Consider the following 17,470-nt stretch of genomic DNA (forward strand, 5'->3'; position numbering starts at 1 on the left):
CAGGGGGTTAAGCCTCTGCCTTCAGCTCAGGTCATGATCTCAGGGTCCTGGGATCAAGTCCCGCATCAGGCTCTCTGCTCAGCAGGGAGCCTGCTTCCCCCCACGCCCTGCCTGCCTCTCTGCCTACTTGTGATCTCTCTCTCTCAAATAAATAAATAAAATCTTTAAAAAAAAAATGTTACATGGGGGGGCGCGCCTGGGTGGCTCAGTCGGTTAAGTGTCTGATTCTTGATTTCGGCTCAGGTTGTGACCTCAGGATCACGCCCCACGTCGGTCTCTGCGTACAGCCTGTCTGAGAGTCTCTTTCTCTCCTGCTCCCCACGCTCACGCTCTCAAAAATAAAATTTTAAGAAAGGGTTATGGGTAATGCTAGTGCCCTAAACCCAGAAAGCCGGCGCGGCCCACTCACCTGCGAGCCGTACTGACTGAGGCTCTCAAAGCTGACTCGCTTGGCCAGGGAGATGCAGGCGATCCGCCGGGGCTGGGTGCATGCCACATGACTGAAGCCGGCGGCCAGCAGGTACTGGGGCACCTGGGTGGACTTGCCACAGCCCGTGTCCCCAGCCACGACCACCACCTGGTGCTCCTTCAGTGTCTGCAGGACGCGGTTCCCGTACTGGGCGATGGGAAGCACCGCCCGCTCGCGCTGCAGTTTGGCCAACCGGCCAAACGCCTGTTTCTGGCCGAAGTCCAGGTAGTGCAGCAGGGCTCGGCGGAACTCGGCCACTCTCTCCGGGGGCTGCCTGGCCAGCCCCCGGGAGTCCCGGGTGTCAGGGCCCAGGATCGAGAGGTTGATGCGGTAGCGTGGGTCGTAAGTGCGAGGTAGGTCAGCCAGGGCTGGGATGCTGTGCTGGGGACGCGCCGGGGCCTTCTCCCCCTTATTGGTGGCCTTGAGATTCTGGAATCTCTGCAAGCGTTCGAAGAAGGCCCAGAACTTCTGGCACTCCTCCGAACCCTGGCGTATATAATCCTCGTCACGGAAAAAGGCATCCTCGAAAATGCGTCGTGTCTCTGGACAATTCCAGTCCCATTTCTTGAGGGCCTCCTCCTCGCTGGGATCCCAGGGTCGGCCTCTGTGATCCCCGCCCTCCTTTGTTCTGGGAGGCGGCATGCTGTGGTTATCACAGCTCTGTTCTAAAGTCGAGGGGGAGAACCACTCCCTCTTCAAAGAGACAATCTCCCTCCTCGTCGATGGTCCAGGATGACCACGGGCAATGACAGAGAAGATGCCCAGGGACTGGCTCAAGCGGGTGACACCCAGGGCCTCACGACTCCTGCAGTGATCTCTAGGACAGAAGACACCAGTCCATCCTGGGTTTTCAGGCCCGAAACGCCTGGAGGAGAGAAAAGAACACACTCATTCATTTTTAGAAACATTTCCTGAAAGCCTGCTGTTTTGTAGGCACTGGACTAGGCCACCCTGAGCCTTCATATGTGGTCATGGTCACAGGCAAGAGACAGACAATCCTGTGATGGGACCGTGGGAGCCCACAGGAGCTGCCTGACGGTGCTTGGTAATCTAGAAAAGGATGCTCAGAGATGTTTGACCTGAAACCTGAAGAAGGGAGGGTCACGGGGACAATCAACAGCAGAACCTTGCCATGAGACAGTAACACAAGAGGGGTGCGGTACAAAGAAAAGAGTAAGGCAAGGGTTTCTGGGGTCTCTGAGCTTCAGGACACCTAGGAACGCTTTGAAATCGAGTGCACAATTTTGCAAGTGTCGATTATCCTCTGTCTTTGCTTGCCTGGCACATCCCTTCCTTTTCTGGTAACAGTACCCACTGGCTCCCCTGCCCTGTGAACAGGAGCCCTTCCTGGATTCCACCTACCTCTGCCGGTCTTGAAGTCAGGAAACCCCTGATTGGGCAAGTGACAAAGGCCTGGCTGATCACGCTCCCCAACTCCTCCTCCTTCAACCAGTGATTGGTGTGAGAAGTGGACACAGGACCCACAGGGGACCAATCATGGCCTTTCTCTGGAATTTACACCAGGTTGCCAGGACAGAAAAGCCCTTAGCGTCTCTACTGTGGTCACAGGGATGACGTATAAACCTGGAGCTGTCTGTAGTAGCTCATGAACCTGAGTCTTTCCTAGAAATCCATCCTAGAGAAAAGCCTGCTCTTGGACATAGGGAAGGACGTGCCAGGACAACCACTGAGCAACTACGAGAAGTGGAAGAGAGAGGGAAGAAGCTTGGCTTGGTCCACTCCGACCCTCATGTCCCAGTGACACAAGAAAATATCTTCTTGGGCAAAGTTGGTTTTCTCTCAGCTGCCTAAGTCCGAACTAATCATACGAGAGCATATCCTCGTAGGTACAATTTTCTGGAGTGAAGCGCCTCACTCAGATTCTTAAAGTTTATGACCTTAAGAGGATTCAGAGCCTTCCTTGGTATAGGTCTTGGAGTCAGGGAGATCTGGGTTTCAATCTCTGAACCTCTGAATCTTCATCACTTGTTAGATGTGTGGCCACCTGCAAATTTTTTAAGATTTTATTTATTTATTTGACAGACAGAGATCACAAGTAGGCAGAGAGGCAGGCAGAGAGAGAGGTGGAGGCAGGCTCCCTGCTGAGCAGAGAGCCCGATGCGGGGCTCGATCCCAGGACCCTGGGATCATGACCTGAGCTAAAGGCAGAGGCTTGACCCACTGAGCCACCCAGGCGCCCCTGGCCACCTGCAAATTTAAAATGGGGATAATATCTACTTCCAAACACTGCAATGCTTAGCACCTAGCCTGGCACAGAGGGGCTAAACAGTAACCAGAATTCAAGTCCACTCTTCCTCCCGGTGATGACTAACATGCGGAAATCAGTGAGAGAAACCAAAGCATAAAGCCTGGAAAATTACACTCAAAAGGCCACCATTTGGGGCTCCTGGGGGGCTCATTTGGTTTAAGCGACCGACTCTTGATTTTGCCTCAGGTCATGATCTCAGGGTCATGGGATCGAGCCCCACACCCGGCTCTATGCTCAGCGGGGTGTCTGCTTGAAATCCTCTCTCTAGGATAAATCTTACAAACAAAAACGGCCACAATTCACCTTTGTCTGAAATGAGCAATGATTTCACCTACTCTCCCTTCAGTCTCTCGGCGCCATCCGGAACAGATTTCAGAGATTCGATCTCTGCAGTCCCAGGGGGAACTCAGGCCATCCCTGGGAGTTTGAGATAAAGAAAGGGGGTTCCTGCTGATGAAGCACCTGTAAACCGGCGGAGTGGTTTCCCATGGGAGCAGCAGCCCGTGCACGTCATTTTCCAGCAAACACCTGGGCTGGATGACGCTAGAGTGGCTTCACAGGGAACTCCTGTTGCAGGGGAGGCAGCAGAAGGTTGTTGATACTGAGCCTGGGATCCCGAGAAAAGGATCGGGAATGAAATGAAGAGCATTCCTCCCAGCTGCAAGCTGCCTATGAGCATGTGGGCCCAACTGGGCAAGTACCATGGGTCTCAAGAGTCTCGTCTCGTAGGCAACCATGTCGATTTCCTGGGTCCCCTCGGTTCTCTGTCACAGTGTCTTTGACCATCTCTGGGTCTCGTGGCAGTGGCCTACAGAGGTTTTCTTTGCTTCCCGAGCTCTCCCCCACTCTGGCTGTCCGTCCTCATGTCTCAGCCTGTCTTTTTCAGCTCACCGTGCTCAGCCCTCTTTCCTCTGATAGTCTGATCCTGTCTCTCCTCGCTCCTCTTATCTTCAGGTCTGATGGGTCTCCAGCAAGCCTTCTCCACCTGACCCCTCTCCACCCCTCGTTGGTGCTCCGTCTGACTTCCTCGTTTGCTCCTTCAGTTGCTTTTTTCGGACGCTCCATTTTTGTCTCTCTCCAATTCCCAGTCTCTGTTACCGCCTCTTCCACCACTGTGACCATTTACCTCCATCTCTCCACCTAACATTTTGTCTCCCAGTTCTGCTGCTTTAAAGCTAACAGTGCTCCCCACGGATCAGGTACTATTCTACATCATGCACGTATATCTGTGTGCACAACTACGTACATACACACATCTACACTTTTCTCGTGTTAAGAAGGTGCTACTCTCGGGGCGCCTGGGTGGCTCAGTGGGTTAAGCCTCTGCCTTCAGCTCAAGTCATGATCTCAGGGTCCTGGGATTGAGCCCCACACCAGGCTCTCTTCTCAGCAGGGAGCCTGCTTCCCCCTCTCTCTCTGCCTACTTGTGATCTTTCTCTCTGTGTCAAATAAATAAAATCTTAAAAAAGAAAAAGGGGGGCGCCTGGGTGGCTCAGTGGGTTAAAGCCTCTGCCTTCGGCTCGGGTCGTGATCCCAGGGTCCTGGGATCGAGCCCCATATCGGGCTCTCTGTTCGGCGGGGAGCCTGCTTCCTCCTCTCTCTCTCTCTCTCTCTCTCTCTCTGTCCGCCTCTCTGCCTAATTGTGATCTCTGTCAAATAAATGAATAAAATCTTAAAAAAAAAAGAAAGAAAGAAAAAGAGGGCAAAAAAAAAAAAGAAGAAGGTGCTACTCTCTGGGGCACCTGAGTGGCACAGCCAGTTAAGTGTCTCTTGGTTTCAATTAAGGTCATGATCTGAGGGTCGTGAAATCAAGCTCCACGTTACTGGAAGCTCTCTCTCCCTCTCCCTCTGCCCTTCCCCCCTTCTCTAAAATAAATAAATCTTTAAAAAAAAAAAAAGTGCTATTATCACTCCTTGTTGTTGAGCCAACGACAGGTTAAGTACACAGTGTGACAAAGATTTCAAATCTAGGGAATCAGGCTCCCATTTATTCCTCTTCATCTTAGCGTGAGTCTCCGTGGTCTGGCTTTACCTCCCCATTTTTAAACTTGACATTGTCTTTTCAGTTCTCTTTGCTCTCCAAGCTTACCAAATACACTCGCTCTCCCTTGAGCCCCATGTCTCCACAGTCTGGACGGCTCTCTTCATCGGTCTGCCCAAATCACCCAGCTCCCATCCATCTCATTCACTTCCCACATCCGGCTTCCTCTCCAAGTCTCTTTCCTTCAGGGGCTCTTCCCCTTCCTCAGTCCCCCCATCAGCTTTTGCCAGGTTCTCCCTATTCCACCGCCTCCGTCTCTCTGCATCTGTCAGTGTCCATTAACAAAGAGAAATCTCACTAAGATGGAGCTAGGAGGCTGGAAGGATGAGAGCTCTAGGAGGGTAGCACCTGAGGTCAGTACTGGAACTGTCAATTAGAGGCTCCTAAAGAACTACCAGCAGGAAAGAATCATCAATTACAGGTGCCAACAGGGAAGGAGGTACAGCCGCATCTCCTACAAGAAAACGACCAGCCCCGCAACTCGGCCGGGGAGAAACCATCAATCAACACCCTGAACTCTTGCTCTTTTCCAACCGACTTTCCATTCAAAACAACCCCTCCCAACTTCCTCTTCCTTCTCCATAAAATTATCTTCTCTTTTATTGGACTCGCCAATGACTTTTGCTGTAGATGGCTTTTCCCAGATTGCAAGTCGCGGTTATCCCCCAAGTAAACCCATTTTGGCTGGTAAAGTAACATTCTAAGGTCAACGAGAGTCTTGTTCCTCCGTTTGAACCGCCCTCCTCAGTCTACTTCTGTTCGGGGGCTTCCCCCCACCCCCCAAGTTCACGGTGCGACCCCATTTCTCTGCAGCCTCTGGGGGGCGCCCTCGGAGGACCCCATTAGCTTCCTGCCCCGCATCGCCCCAGTTTGCGGGTTCTGTCCTCTCTCTGCCTCCGCGTCTCTCGGTCCCTCAGCTTCTCCAAGCTTCTTTTCGTGACTCCCATTCCTGCCACACTCGAGCCTCTGTCGCCCAGGTGTTCTCGGGGCGCTCAGGCTCAATCTCCGTCCGCGTCTCCCGAGCCCCTTGTCTCCTCCAACGCACGTCCTCATGGTGGAACTTTCCTCCTCATCCCTCGGCTCGCTCCCAGCTACCCAACCCCGTCCGACACGCGCCGTCCCCGCCGCCACGGCCCCCCTCAGCCGCCCCGCCCCCTCACCTCACTAACCGCCGGGATCGCTCCAACTTCCGGTCCCCAGCGCCCCTCACGCGCACGAAGCCGGTTCTGCGCCTGCGCACGCCACCCTCACGGCCAGGCCCCACCCCGCCGCAAGCGGAGGAGCCTTGGCGCTATGGAGAGCGGCCAAAACCCATTCTGCGCCTGCGCACAACATGCTTCAGCGCTTCCTCTCTCCAAGCTGAGCCACGGATGACGCTGCGCCCTCTAGAGGTCGACGGTAGCGCTGCAGCGGAGACTTGCAAGCGCCTCCCCCTTGCCCCTCCGCCGCCCCCACTGCACCGCGCGCGCTCTGCGCTCCCCCAAACTTTCTTTGCACTGGATCGTCCCAACGCCAGAGAGAAAGCTGGCCGGAACCGTATTAAAGACTAGGGCTATTAAAGTGCTCCTGTGATTCATTCACTATAATTCGTAATTATGATTCAGCTCAACTCCCCAGCCTCCTGAAGGCAGGGGCAACTCTTGTCTTGGAGGTCCCGTGTTGTCCAGCGTCCACTAGGATCAGAGAGTCAGTCAATGTTTGTTGAATGCATGATTAAACAAATGAGAAATTAGAGTCCTCTCTAGTCCTAGGGGCTCCAGTCATTGTGGGTCTGAGCCTCAGTTTCCCTATTTACAACATGAAGATAATATCTGCTTTTCAAGATCGTTGGGGAAAGTAAGCGAAAACTGTGCACATAAGGTACATAAATTGCTTTTTTACTACTGTGCACCATAGGCACTCAATAAATGTTAGATCTTCCCTTCTCCTTACAGTCTCCCATCATTCTCCTTTCTCCTTAAAAGAATGTTGCCGTTGAGAAGGTAGAGCCTTCAGCTCCCGAGCCAGTTCTAGGCACCGAGAATTCAGCAATGAACAAAACAGATGAAGCCCGGCTCCCAGGGAGTTCGGTTTTAGTAGGAGAAACTGACATTTAAATATTTTTATTTAAATAAAAATAAAAAGAATGTCAAGCAGTACCGCCAGGCTCTGTGCAGAAGAACAAAGCAGGAAAGGGGCAAGGAGTCGTGGTATTTTAAGTAGCCTGGTTAGAGAGGACAGTTCTGAGGAAGTAGTAGTATTGGAGCAGAAATAAGTGAGGCAGAAGCCATGGAGCACACCAGAGCTGGAGGAAATCACAAGTGCAGATCGCCATGGCAACATCGTTGGTGGGTTCAGAGGTCAGCAAGCCGGCTTGTGTGGAGGGGGTGAGAGAGGGGGAAATAACAGGAAATGAGGTGAGGAAAGGAGGAGAGTAGACCAGGCACACTAAGGTGAGGATTTTGGCTTCTCATCTGAGTGAGGTGGGAGCCATGGGAGGAGTTTGAGCAGAGGAGGGACCTCTGACCTTGCGAGATTCTGTTTCCCTTGGTGGGAAACGGACTATAGGGAACCAAGAAGAGGAAAGAGGCCCCGGGGAAGCAGCTGATCAGTAAGTGAGAGATGGGGGGGTGGGGAATGACAGGATGATGGCTGAGAAGGTGGTGAGAAGTGGAATGGTTCTGCGCATACTTTAAGGCAGAGCCCGGAGGCGTTGGCTGACAGATTGGCCATTGAATGTGAGAGAAAGAGAGGCGTCAAGGATGAGCCCAACTTTTTTGGCCTCAGTGCCTGGAAATACAGAGTTGCTGTATTTTCCTGATCAACTGAGATCAGGAAAATAGAGGAGGGCTAAGAGAGAAAATCCAGAGTTCCATTTTGAATGTATTCAAGTTTGAGTTATGTGTTGGACATTGAGTTAGGATGTCAAGATCAAAGTTGGATGCAATTATTAAACCTTTGGAAAACAATCTGAACATAGAGAAGCCAATTCATATGTCATGATCAAAAGAAGAAGGGGAAGAAATTGACCAAGCATTGCTTGAACTTTCCAAAAGAGAACTCCAATTTCTTTTTAAAGAAAAATGGGAGGAAGTAAACAACGGATACGACTTCACAATGTATGTCGCAAACTACCAACCCTAGGATTGAGTAGCAAACTTGAAATTCGTTCTTGGAAAAATATTATGACCTGGTGCTTTGGAAACAAGGAAATCGATACGTTCAAAAAACAAATGAAATTAAGAGCAGAAAAGGGGAAGTTACAACAAACAAAAAGCAAGATTATTTTGAACGACCAAGTCCACAGAAACACATTTGAGGGGCACCTGGGTGGCTCAGTCGGTTAAGTGGCTGCCTTCAACCAGGGTCCTGGGATTGAGGCCTACATCGGTCAGTCTCCTTGCCCAGATGGGAGTCTGCTTCTCCCTCTGCCTGCCACTCCCCCGGCTTGTGCTTGCTCTCCAGCCCCCACATCCACTGTGTCAAATAAATAAAAAATCTTTTTTAAAAAATCGTAAAGGGGCACCTGGGTGGCTCAGTGGGTTGGGCCTCTGCCTTCGGCTGGGGTCATGGTCTTGGGGTCCTGGAATCAAGCCCCGAGTTGGGCTCTCTGCTTGGCAGGGAGCCTGCTTCCCCCTCTCTCTCTGCCTGCGTCTCTGCCTACTTGTGATCTCTCTCTGTTTCTCTCTCTCTCTGTCAAATAAATAATTAAAAAAATCTTAAAAAAAAGTTTTTAAAAAATTGTAAAGAAAAAAGATTTTTAAAAAAGAAGAAGAAGAGATAGCAAGAAAAAGATCTTCATCATTGGGGAGCTCACAGTCTGGTTGGAAAACAGGGTGTAGACAAGTGAAGATAGTTCTGTTATTTCTCAGGCCTGGGATGGGTGGAGAAGAGATTAAAATTAAAAGGGCTCAGATGTTGCCATGGGGAATTTACAATGTACCTGGGAACTTGTGTTTCAGAAACTCAACCCAGAGAAGACAACACTACTCCCTCCTCGGAGGGGAATGAATCAGAGAGGCCTCCCTGGAGAAAAGTGTCATTTGAGCAAGGCATGGAAGGAAGATTTCAGAGATAAGAGCATGCGCAGCAGAGTCAAGTGAACCCGGGATCAAATCTCAGTTCTACAATTTCTTTGCTGTGTGATCTTGGGCAGATGACCTCCCCTCTCTGGGCTTCCTCTTATAAAAGGAAGCATCTCCCTTTAGTTCCCTGTGTTGGTGTGGGACTTACCTTAAAGGAGAAGCTCTGTGGGAGATGCTGTCCTGTAGTCGTGACCCTACATTCAGATGTCACTACTATGGGGCTTCAAAGATGTGAGCGGGAGAGATTCTCAAGTGAGAGTCCCAAGCAACCCTGTCTCGGGAAACATCCTGCACTGATGGAAAGATTCCAATCTTCACTGGCCCATACGGTAGCCACCAGGGACCCCTGGGACCCCTGCTTCGAACTAGCAGCTGGGGCAACTGAGAAACTCAGTTTTTTATTTTAATTCATTTGCATCTGAGTACCACCGAGAGCTGGTGATTACCACATAGGGCACCACGGATCTGAAGGCCATTCTAGGCAGTGACACCAACTTGAGAAAAGGCCTGGAGGCATGAAAATTATACAGCCCAGAGGATCTGTCTTTGTCTCCTGTGGCTGCTGTAAGAAGTGGCGATAAACTTAGCAACTCAGAAGAGTACAAATTTATCCCATTAAAGTTTTGGAGGTCAGGCACCTACAATCAAGGTGTCAACAGGCCCCTTCCTGCATTCCTTGGCCTATGGCCCTTTTCATCCATCACTCTGATAGCTCTTTCCTCTGTCAAATTTCCTGCTCGTGACTCTGACCCTCCTGCCTCCATCTTAAAAGGATCCTTGGGATTGCCTTGGCCCCACCCAGATCATCTGGGATGCTCTCCCCCCGTCAAGATCCCTAATCACACCTGTGAAGTTCCCTTTGCCATGTAAGGTCGCATATTCCCCGGTTCAGGTGTTTCGGATGTGGACCCCATTAGGGGTCCTGATTCTGTCCACTGCAGTGGTCTGAACAGCTAGAACATAAGTGCGTCCAGCGGCAGAGAGAAGCCTTGAATAGCAAACTAAGGAGCCGGGACATAGATAGTTCCTTCAAAACAGAGCCATAATCTGTCACCTTCTCACCACCTCTGCTAGTACCCTGACCCAAGTGTGCATTTCTTCTTGTTTGGACCGCAGCAGTAGTCTCTTCGCCAAAGCAGTAGCTCATGTTCCGTCCCCCTCCCCCATAGTCTGGTCTCCATCAGCAACCAGAGGTATCCTATTAAAATCTAAGTCAGATCAAGACACGACTCTGCTCCAAATCAGGTTGCCTGATTTAGGAAAAAAAAATTTTTTTTACAGAATGCTCACTTGAATTTAAATTCAGATAAACAACAAATAATTTTTATTTGAAAGGATTTTTCAAGATTTTTATTTTTTTTCAAGACTTTCCTTATTTATTTGAAAGAGAGAACGAGCAGTGGGGAGGAACAGGGGAAAAGGGAGAGTCTTAAGCAGACTCCACGCTGACCATAGAGCCTGGCTCGGGGCTCCATCCTGATCACAACTTGAGCCGAAACCAAGAGTCAGACGCTTAACTGACTACGCCACCCAGACACCAGTAAATATTTTATTTTTAAGTCATCTCTATACCCAATGTGGGGCTTGAACTCACAACCCCAAAATTAAGAGTCACATGCTCCACTGACTGAGCCAGCCATGCACCCCCAACAACAAATACTTTCTTTAAGATTTTATTTATTTATTTGTCAGAGAGAGAGAGAGAGAGAGCAGGGGGAGCAGCAGGCAGAGGGAGAACAGACTCCCTGCTGAGCAAGGAGCCAGATGTGGAACTCAATCCCAGGATCCTGAGATCATGACCTGAGCTGAAGGCAGAGGCTTAACTGACTGAGCCACCCAGATGTCCGAACAAATAATTTTTTTTTAAGTATGTCTCAAATGTTGCATGGGACATACTCATGCTAAACAAACAAACAAACAAACAACTTTTTTGCTGTTTATCTGAAACTCAAATTTAATTTGGTGTATATTTTATCTGATAACTGTAGCTCAGAACACTGCCATGGCTCTCCAAACACTTACTATGGCCTGGAAGGCTTTCAAATCCAGCCCCCCACTACCTCTCTCCCTCTGTCTCACCCTACTTTCCCTCTTGCTGCCTCTGCTTCATCCACATTGGCCTCTTTGCTCTTCCTGAAATATGCCGAGCATATTGTGCCTCAGGGCCTTTGTACTTGCTGCTCCCAGTGCTTGCCATGCTTTCCTGCCAGATTTAAGCATGACTCCTCCCTCCCTTCCTCAGGTTTGGGCTCAAATATCACCTTACTCAATGGGCCTTGCCTAGCTTACTTATATCCCTGCTCCACTCAGTCCTCTTTGTCCCCTTTAGGTTAGCCCTTGCCACGACTTGTTATATTGCATATCTTCTCCTTTGTTTATTTCCTGTCTTCCTCCAGTAAAATGCCGGCTCCCTGGGCGCAGGGATTTGTGTTTCTTGGTCACTGCTATTTCCTCAGTGCCTATAACAGGGCCTTACACTGAATGTTTGTTCAGTGAATGTTTGTTGAATGAATAAAGAAAGAAATTATATCATTGAGCCACTGGATCCAGCTATGCCTGAAGCTAGCTTGTGAATCCGAGGGTTGCACACAGTCCAGTTTCCTTCCAGCCTACACCGCCATCTCCGAGACTAGATCATGGCTGGTGGATTTCTGGCCGACGGCATTTTCATCCTTGCTCTGTGACTCCTTTAGGGCCCGTCGACAGGCAGCTGGTAGTGATCTGCGCAGTTGAGTCCTCCCAAAATACAAGAAGAGCACAGGATTGAGACAGCTGTGAGCCAGAGCGAGGCCGTTGACCAGCGGCTCAGCCTGCAGGGCCCGGGCCAGGAGCGTGGAGTGTGGGGCAGCAGCCGTGATGACCAGCCCCAGCAGGTGGTAGGGGGCCCAGCAGACAAAGAAACCCACCACTACGGCCATGCCCAGAGGCCAGCGGTGTCCGGCAGCGCGGCACAGAAGGGCACCATGGCAGCTGGCCACGACCACCAGTGGCCCCAGGAAGCCAAAAATAAAGCGGGTGGCGGTCACCGTGCTCTCCAGCACCACAGAGCCGCCGTAGTCCACCACGCACTCCAGCAGGTGAGGGAAATGCTCCCGGTGCAACCGGCGGTAGATGGCCGAGGGCACAGTGAGCAGAAAGGCCACGGTCCAGGCGACCCCGCAGGCTACCTGCACCCGGCGCGCCCGCCCCGCCGCAGCCCCCCAGCTGGGCCTGAAGGCCAGCAGGCAGAGGTCCGCGCTGAGGGCGGCCAGAAGGAGCACGCTGGCGTACATGGACAGCAGGATGATCGAGGGCAGCGCCCGACACCCCGCCGCCCCGTACGGCCAGTGGCCCCCGCGCGCTAGGGGCACCGCCAGGAGGGGCAGAGACGCACAGCAGAGCAGATCGGCCACGGCCACATGTAGGAACCAGGTGGCCCCAACCCTCCGGCGGGCCTCTTTCCAGGTCACCCAGGCCACCATCGCGTTGCCGGGCACCCCCACCAGGAAGACGGCGGCGTACAGCAGAAACACGGCGGTGCGCAGTGGGTAGGCGGAGATGCAGGTGCCGTCCATGCAGTCCACGGGGAGATCCGGAACCCCGTCGTAATCCCCATACTCGTAGCTGAGAGAAGTATTCTCCATCCAGGTCCCAGACACCTGAACGGGAGAGAAATCATGGAAGCTCCTTGACAAACCCCTCAGAGTGTGGGAACCCCCCACTAGCCGCTTGGAAGCTGGACTAGGACAGCGTCAGAACTCCAGTGCGTCCTAATATTGGAATTCTAGAAGACTAACATCTTAGAACTCGCTGGGGAGCATCCTGGAATTTGAGAATAGGGCCCCATCAGAACCCCAGCAGGTCAGGAGACTGGAATTCTAGAATACCAGAGGTTGAGGACACTAACCCATGAGCATCCTGGAATTCTAGAGCATTGCCGTGCTAGAACCTGATCGTGATAAAGAAAATATTTTGGAGTCCCAAAATAGTACACTATTAGAACCCCTGGGTGGCCGAGTAAGTTAAGCCTCTGCCTTCAGCTCAGGTCATGATCTCAGGGTCCTGGGATCCAGCCCTCCATCGGGCTCTCTGCTCAGCTGGGAGCCTGCTTCCTCCTCTCTCTCTGCCTGCCTCTCTGCCTACTTGTGATCTCTCTCTCTGTCAAATAAATTAAAAAAAAAAGAAAAAGAAAAAGAACCCCAGCCAATTATTATTTGGAATTCTAGAACAGCACTGTGTGACTCAACATTGGTGTTGATGGAAATGTTCTTTTTTTTTTTTTTAAGATTTTATTTATTTATTTGAGAGAGGGAGAGAGCCCAAGATGGGTGAGAGGGGCAGAGGGAGAAGCTGACTCCCCACTGAGCAGGGAGCCTGATTCGGGACTCAATCCCATGACCCTGGGATCATGAGCTAAAAGCAGACACTGAACTAACTAAGCACTCAGGCACCCCTAGAATTTAAAATATTAGAATCCGAATATCCATCAAGAGGGGGAAAGGTTAATACATATTGACAGCAAAAGTACTTGTCTTAATTCTTCTTCATTGGTGTTTTTGAATCTTGGTGCCATGAAAAATGCCTCTCTGGAACAATTAAGTCGTTTTGTTTTTTATATAAACTCGATCATAAACCCAGACCACGAAGTGCACACATCACGTAGCGCCAGCTCTCTGGGTTTCACAAGCTTATCACAGCCAGGAGACGGGCACCCAGACCAAGAAACAGAACTTTCTAGAATCCTACTACAAGCAGTTTCTGAAAATCATGATGGTGTTAGGAAAACAAGAAAAATAAAATGTTGAATTCTCTGCCCAGGAGATTCCTTCATTCATTCATCCATTCATTCCAGAAAGTTCCTGAGTACCTTCTCTCTTCCAGGCACTGCTGCACACCAGGGGATATGACAAACAAAAGAAAAAATTCTTTCTCTTGGAGTTGACACTCTAGCGGGAGGAGTCAGATAAGGAAGAAATAAGTCAAAAAAGGAATAAATAAGCGAAATATAGTGTCTTAGAAGGTGATAAATGCTAGAGAAAAAAAAATCACACAGGGGATTTTAAGTGAGTGGTCAAGGAGGGATTTTCTGAGGAGGTGACCCTTGAGCAAAGCCATAAAGTGAGGGACGAGCCATGTGGGGATCTGAGAGAAGAGAGTTCCAGGCAGAGGGAATAGCCAGTGCAAAGGCCCTGAGGTGAGAACATGATGGTCATGTTCAAGGAACAGTGAGGATGCCAGTGTGGCTGGAGTGGAGTAGGTAAGGCAGAGAAGGGGAAGGTAAGAACAGAAAGATATCATGGACCATGGAAGGCTTTGTGAAGACATTTATCTTTTATGTCCTTTGAGATTGGGGCCATAGGAGGATGCTAAGCAGTGAGGTGACACAATCTATCATAGCAATAATAATAATAATATAATATTGCTATTACTGTCATAATAATAGAATATATAGTAATAGAATATATAATATATAATAATGTTATTAGTAATATTAATATATTAACATTATATAATAGTAATATACAAATATATACTAGTATATACTAGTATTATATATCAAATATATTAAATATTATATATTAGTATGTTATATATAAATATATAATATACTGTGACTATATTATATAATATATAAAAATATATACTATCTATAATATGCTATATACTTACTATATATTATATATAACATAATATATTATATAAAAATATATAATTAGTAATAGATTACTATATATCCATATAATACATATTATAAATTATTACTATGATAGTAATAAAATATATAATATAATAACATATTACTATTACTTACCACTATATTATTATTATTATTATTATTATTATTATTATTAGAAGCCGTCCTCCATTGAGCCCACTGTGTTATGTGTTGAGCATTGCTCAGGAACCTTTAAATCTTAAATCATTTGATCCTTGTAACAACGCTCTGATTCTTTTTTTTTTTAACTAATTTTTTAAAAGATTTTTTTATTTATTCATTTGACAGGCAGAGATCACAAGTAGGCAGAGAGGCAGGCAGAGAGAGAGGGGGGAAGCAGGCTCCCTGCTGAGCAGAGAGCCCAATGTGGGGTGCGATCCCAGGACCCTGAGATCATGACCTGAGCTGAAGACAGAGGCTTAACCCACTGAGCCACACAGGCACCCCAACCCTCTGATTCTAATACTATCCTTTTACGCAGGCTATTATACCCATTCTGCAGACAAGAAAACTGGGGCCCAGAGACGTAACTTACCTAAGATCATTCAGGTAAGCAAGTAACAGTTGAGTTTTGAACCGTGTCAGGCCCACTCTGGAACTCTGGGCCCCAGAACACATTCACCCAAAAGCCTTAGATTCAGAAGACAGCAGGTGGCACAGCCGGTGGCCCTGAGCAGACCTGGGCTCCATAACTCGGTTTCACTTGGCTCTCTCTCTTGGTTTCCTCATCTGAGAAGTGAGTCACAGAGGTGAACCTACCTCACCAGTTTGGGGAAGGCGACGTGTGATAAAGCTCGTGGCACAGGGAAAAGGGCTCAGGCGGATGGTAGGTCATCCCCCCTGTGTCCGAATGGCCTGACCCTGAGGCTCCCTGCTGGCTCTCATGGGCGAGCCGGCACTCCCCAGGGCTCAAGCTGGCATTAATGCAACAGGAAAAGCAGAGGGGAAGTGGAGTGTTGCCCTGTCCCCTCCTTCCTGCCAAGTAATTGCCAAGAGGCCCAGCCACTTTGTGTGTGTGTGTGTGTGTGTGTGTGTGTGTGCACGTGCGTGTGTGTTTGGAGTCTGGCATGCTGCTTTCGTAGTATTTTCATCACTAGAGTAAAAGGTGTGCAGCCTTTAAAAATTCAGACCCTCACCAGCTGTGTGATCTTGGGCAAGTCACTTAACCTCTCTTTTCTTCAGCATCCTCGTCTGTAAAATGAGAATAATACTATTCCTACCTTAGAGGCGATTCGGCAGGTGAATCGGAGTGGAGAGCTGGACACAGTGCCTGGACCCAGAGAGCATTAGTCGTGTGGAAGTTGCTGGTACCTACTGGTACGCAGGCACACCCTCTCTCCCAACCCTCAGACCCCGCCCTGCCCAGCTTTTACTGGTCAAAATCCAGGAACTCTAACGTTGGCAGCTCAACCAACTGTGGTATTTCCCTTTGAATATCTCTAACAGAAATGCAACATCCAACAGCTACTGTGTTATCTCCTAATCTTTTCCACATAACGAGTGTGTTTTCCATCCACTGCCCTATCTGCACACACATCAGCCCTTTCCTGCAGCCACTGGAGTATCAGCCCACGTGCTGGATGGGCCGGGCTCATGAACCAGCGTCGGACTGTAAATAAAGGACGTTTAATGATAGTCACGAAGAGCCTTATTATTTTATCATCATTTTGTACAGTAAATTAGATTCATGTCTACATAGAAAACACAATTACCATTATTATAATAATTATCATTTTATAATGGTTACGATAGCCGATGACATTTACCAAGTACCTATCACGGATCAGGCCGAGCCCTTATGACAAGCGCCCGAAGTTCGTATTCTTGTGACGCTCCATTTCCCAAACGTCCGCGGCTTTGGGCTCCGCCATGTCCCTGGCATCTAGAAAACCACGCGGCACCCAGCCAAGTGCTTTGTTGCTATTTAGCGAGTGAAAGAATAAAGAGGGAAACTGAGGCACAGAGCAGCAAAGGGGTCACTTAGGTTTCTCTCTCGGTTCCTTGAGCCCACAGGAACCCGTGTGCGTGCGCTCGGCGTGGGTGTGTTTGTAAGTCACCCATTCTTGTTGGAACTTCTGTCTAGGGAACCGCGGGGCCAAATCCACGGACACCTCGCCCCTCCCCCCAGAGAAGCACACACATGCTCATCAAAAGACCCGTGCCAGGAAAGACTTTCCTATGGGAAGTCACCCAGTGTCACCCTCAGGGGAATGCATAAACGTATCCTGGTATGGGGGCACCTGGGGGGCTCAGTCGGTTAAGTGTCTGCCTTTGGCTCTAGTCTTGGGATCGAGTCCCGCATCCGGCTCCCTGCTCGGCAGGAACCTGCTTCTCCCTCTCCCTCTGCCCTCTGCCGCTCCCCCTGCTTTGTGCTCTCTCCTCTCTCTCTTGCTCTCAAATAAATAAATAAAATCTTTAAAAAAAAAAAAAAGGAGAAACCATAGCGTGGTGTACTCGGGCCGTGGAATATTCTATAGCAGAACAAAGCGCACAGGCGAATGTGGATGGATTTCACACAGACGCTGCTGAGGGTAAGGAGGCAGACAGAGGCGCAGGGGAGGTGGCTGAGGGATACCACTCACATCAAGTTCAAAACCAAGCAGGAGAGGTCTGTGGGGGTGGGTAGGGGCGGGGCGGGGGAACAGGGGGGCACATCGACACTAGGTCTGTGCTCCTCCTTGAGCCGGGAGCCCATTCCCTGTGCACACCCGGCTCGTGGAGACACACAGAGCTTCCCAGCTCTGACGTGTGTGTGTCTGTTATCCGTGGAACTAAAATTAAATCTTCCTTCTTAGGAAGCGGAATTGGTGAGTCGAAGGACTAGTTCACTGGACAAGTGGCCGTTGGATGGGTTTTCCAGAAACTGCAAGGGCTCCTGGAGTTTGGAGAATGGCCCTTTGCCCTACACCTGAGCGTGCCAGATGTGTGGATG

General features: G+C 49.7%; 2 protein-coding genes across 4 annotated transcripts in view; both read right to left on the reverse strand.

The window, feature by feature from the left end:
• The window catches only part of LOC111160678 (DExH-box helicase 34), a 26,563-nt gene extending 20,553 nt beyond the window's left edge, over positions 1-6,010 (reverse strand). The window contains exons 1-2 of one of the 3 annotated variants that reach the window (XM_022523946.1): positions 5,940-6,010; positions 410-1,334 (exon numbers count right to left, since the gene is read on the reverse strand). In XM_022523946.1, coding sequence (XP_022379654.1) covers positions 410-1,111 — 702 coding nt within the window. In that variant the 5' untranslated portion in view covers positions 1,112-1,334; positions 5,940-6,010. Of the gene's footprint in view, positions 1-409; positions 1,335-3,200; positions 3,275-4,827; positions 5,647-5,939 lie in introns of those variants that run through there. The other 2 variants (XM_022523945.1, XM_022523947.1) reach the window with 2 other exon arrangements.
• A 4,685-nt stretch (positions 6,011-10,695) lies between these two features.
• Positions 10,696-15,804, reverse strand: LOC111160742 (complement component 5a receptor 2). Its single transcript, XM_022524070.1, has 2 exons — positions 15,759-15,804; positions 10,696-12,481 (listed from the first exon to the last, which is right to left on the reverse strand). The coding sequence occupies exon 2, from the start codon at positions 12,464-12,466 to the stop codon at positions 11,453-11,455; it is 1,014 nt and encodes a 337-aa protein (XP_022379778.1). The 5' UTR covers positions 12,467-12,481; positions 15,759-15,804; the 3' UTR covers positions 10,696-11,452.
• Positions 15,805-17,470: the final 1,666 nt, after the last annotated feature.

This window comes from Enhydra lutris, unplaced genomic scaffold, assembly GCF_002288905.1.
Source record: "Enhydra lutris kenyoni isolate GAN:26980312 unplaced genomic scaffold, ASM228890v2 scaffoldscaffold77, whole genome shotgun sequence".
Lineage (NCBI taxonomy): Eukaryota > Metazoa > Chordata > Mammalia > Carnivora > Mustelidae > Enhydra > Enhydra lutris.

What these genes read in the sequence shown, in the direction of transcription:
- LOC111160742 (XM_022524070.1), bottom strand. Translation starts at nt 12,466, where the DNA reads ATGGAGAATACTTCTCTCAGCTACGAGTATGGGGATTACGACGGGGTT.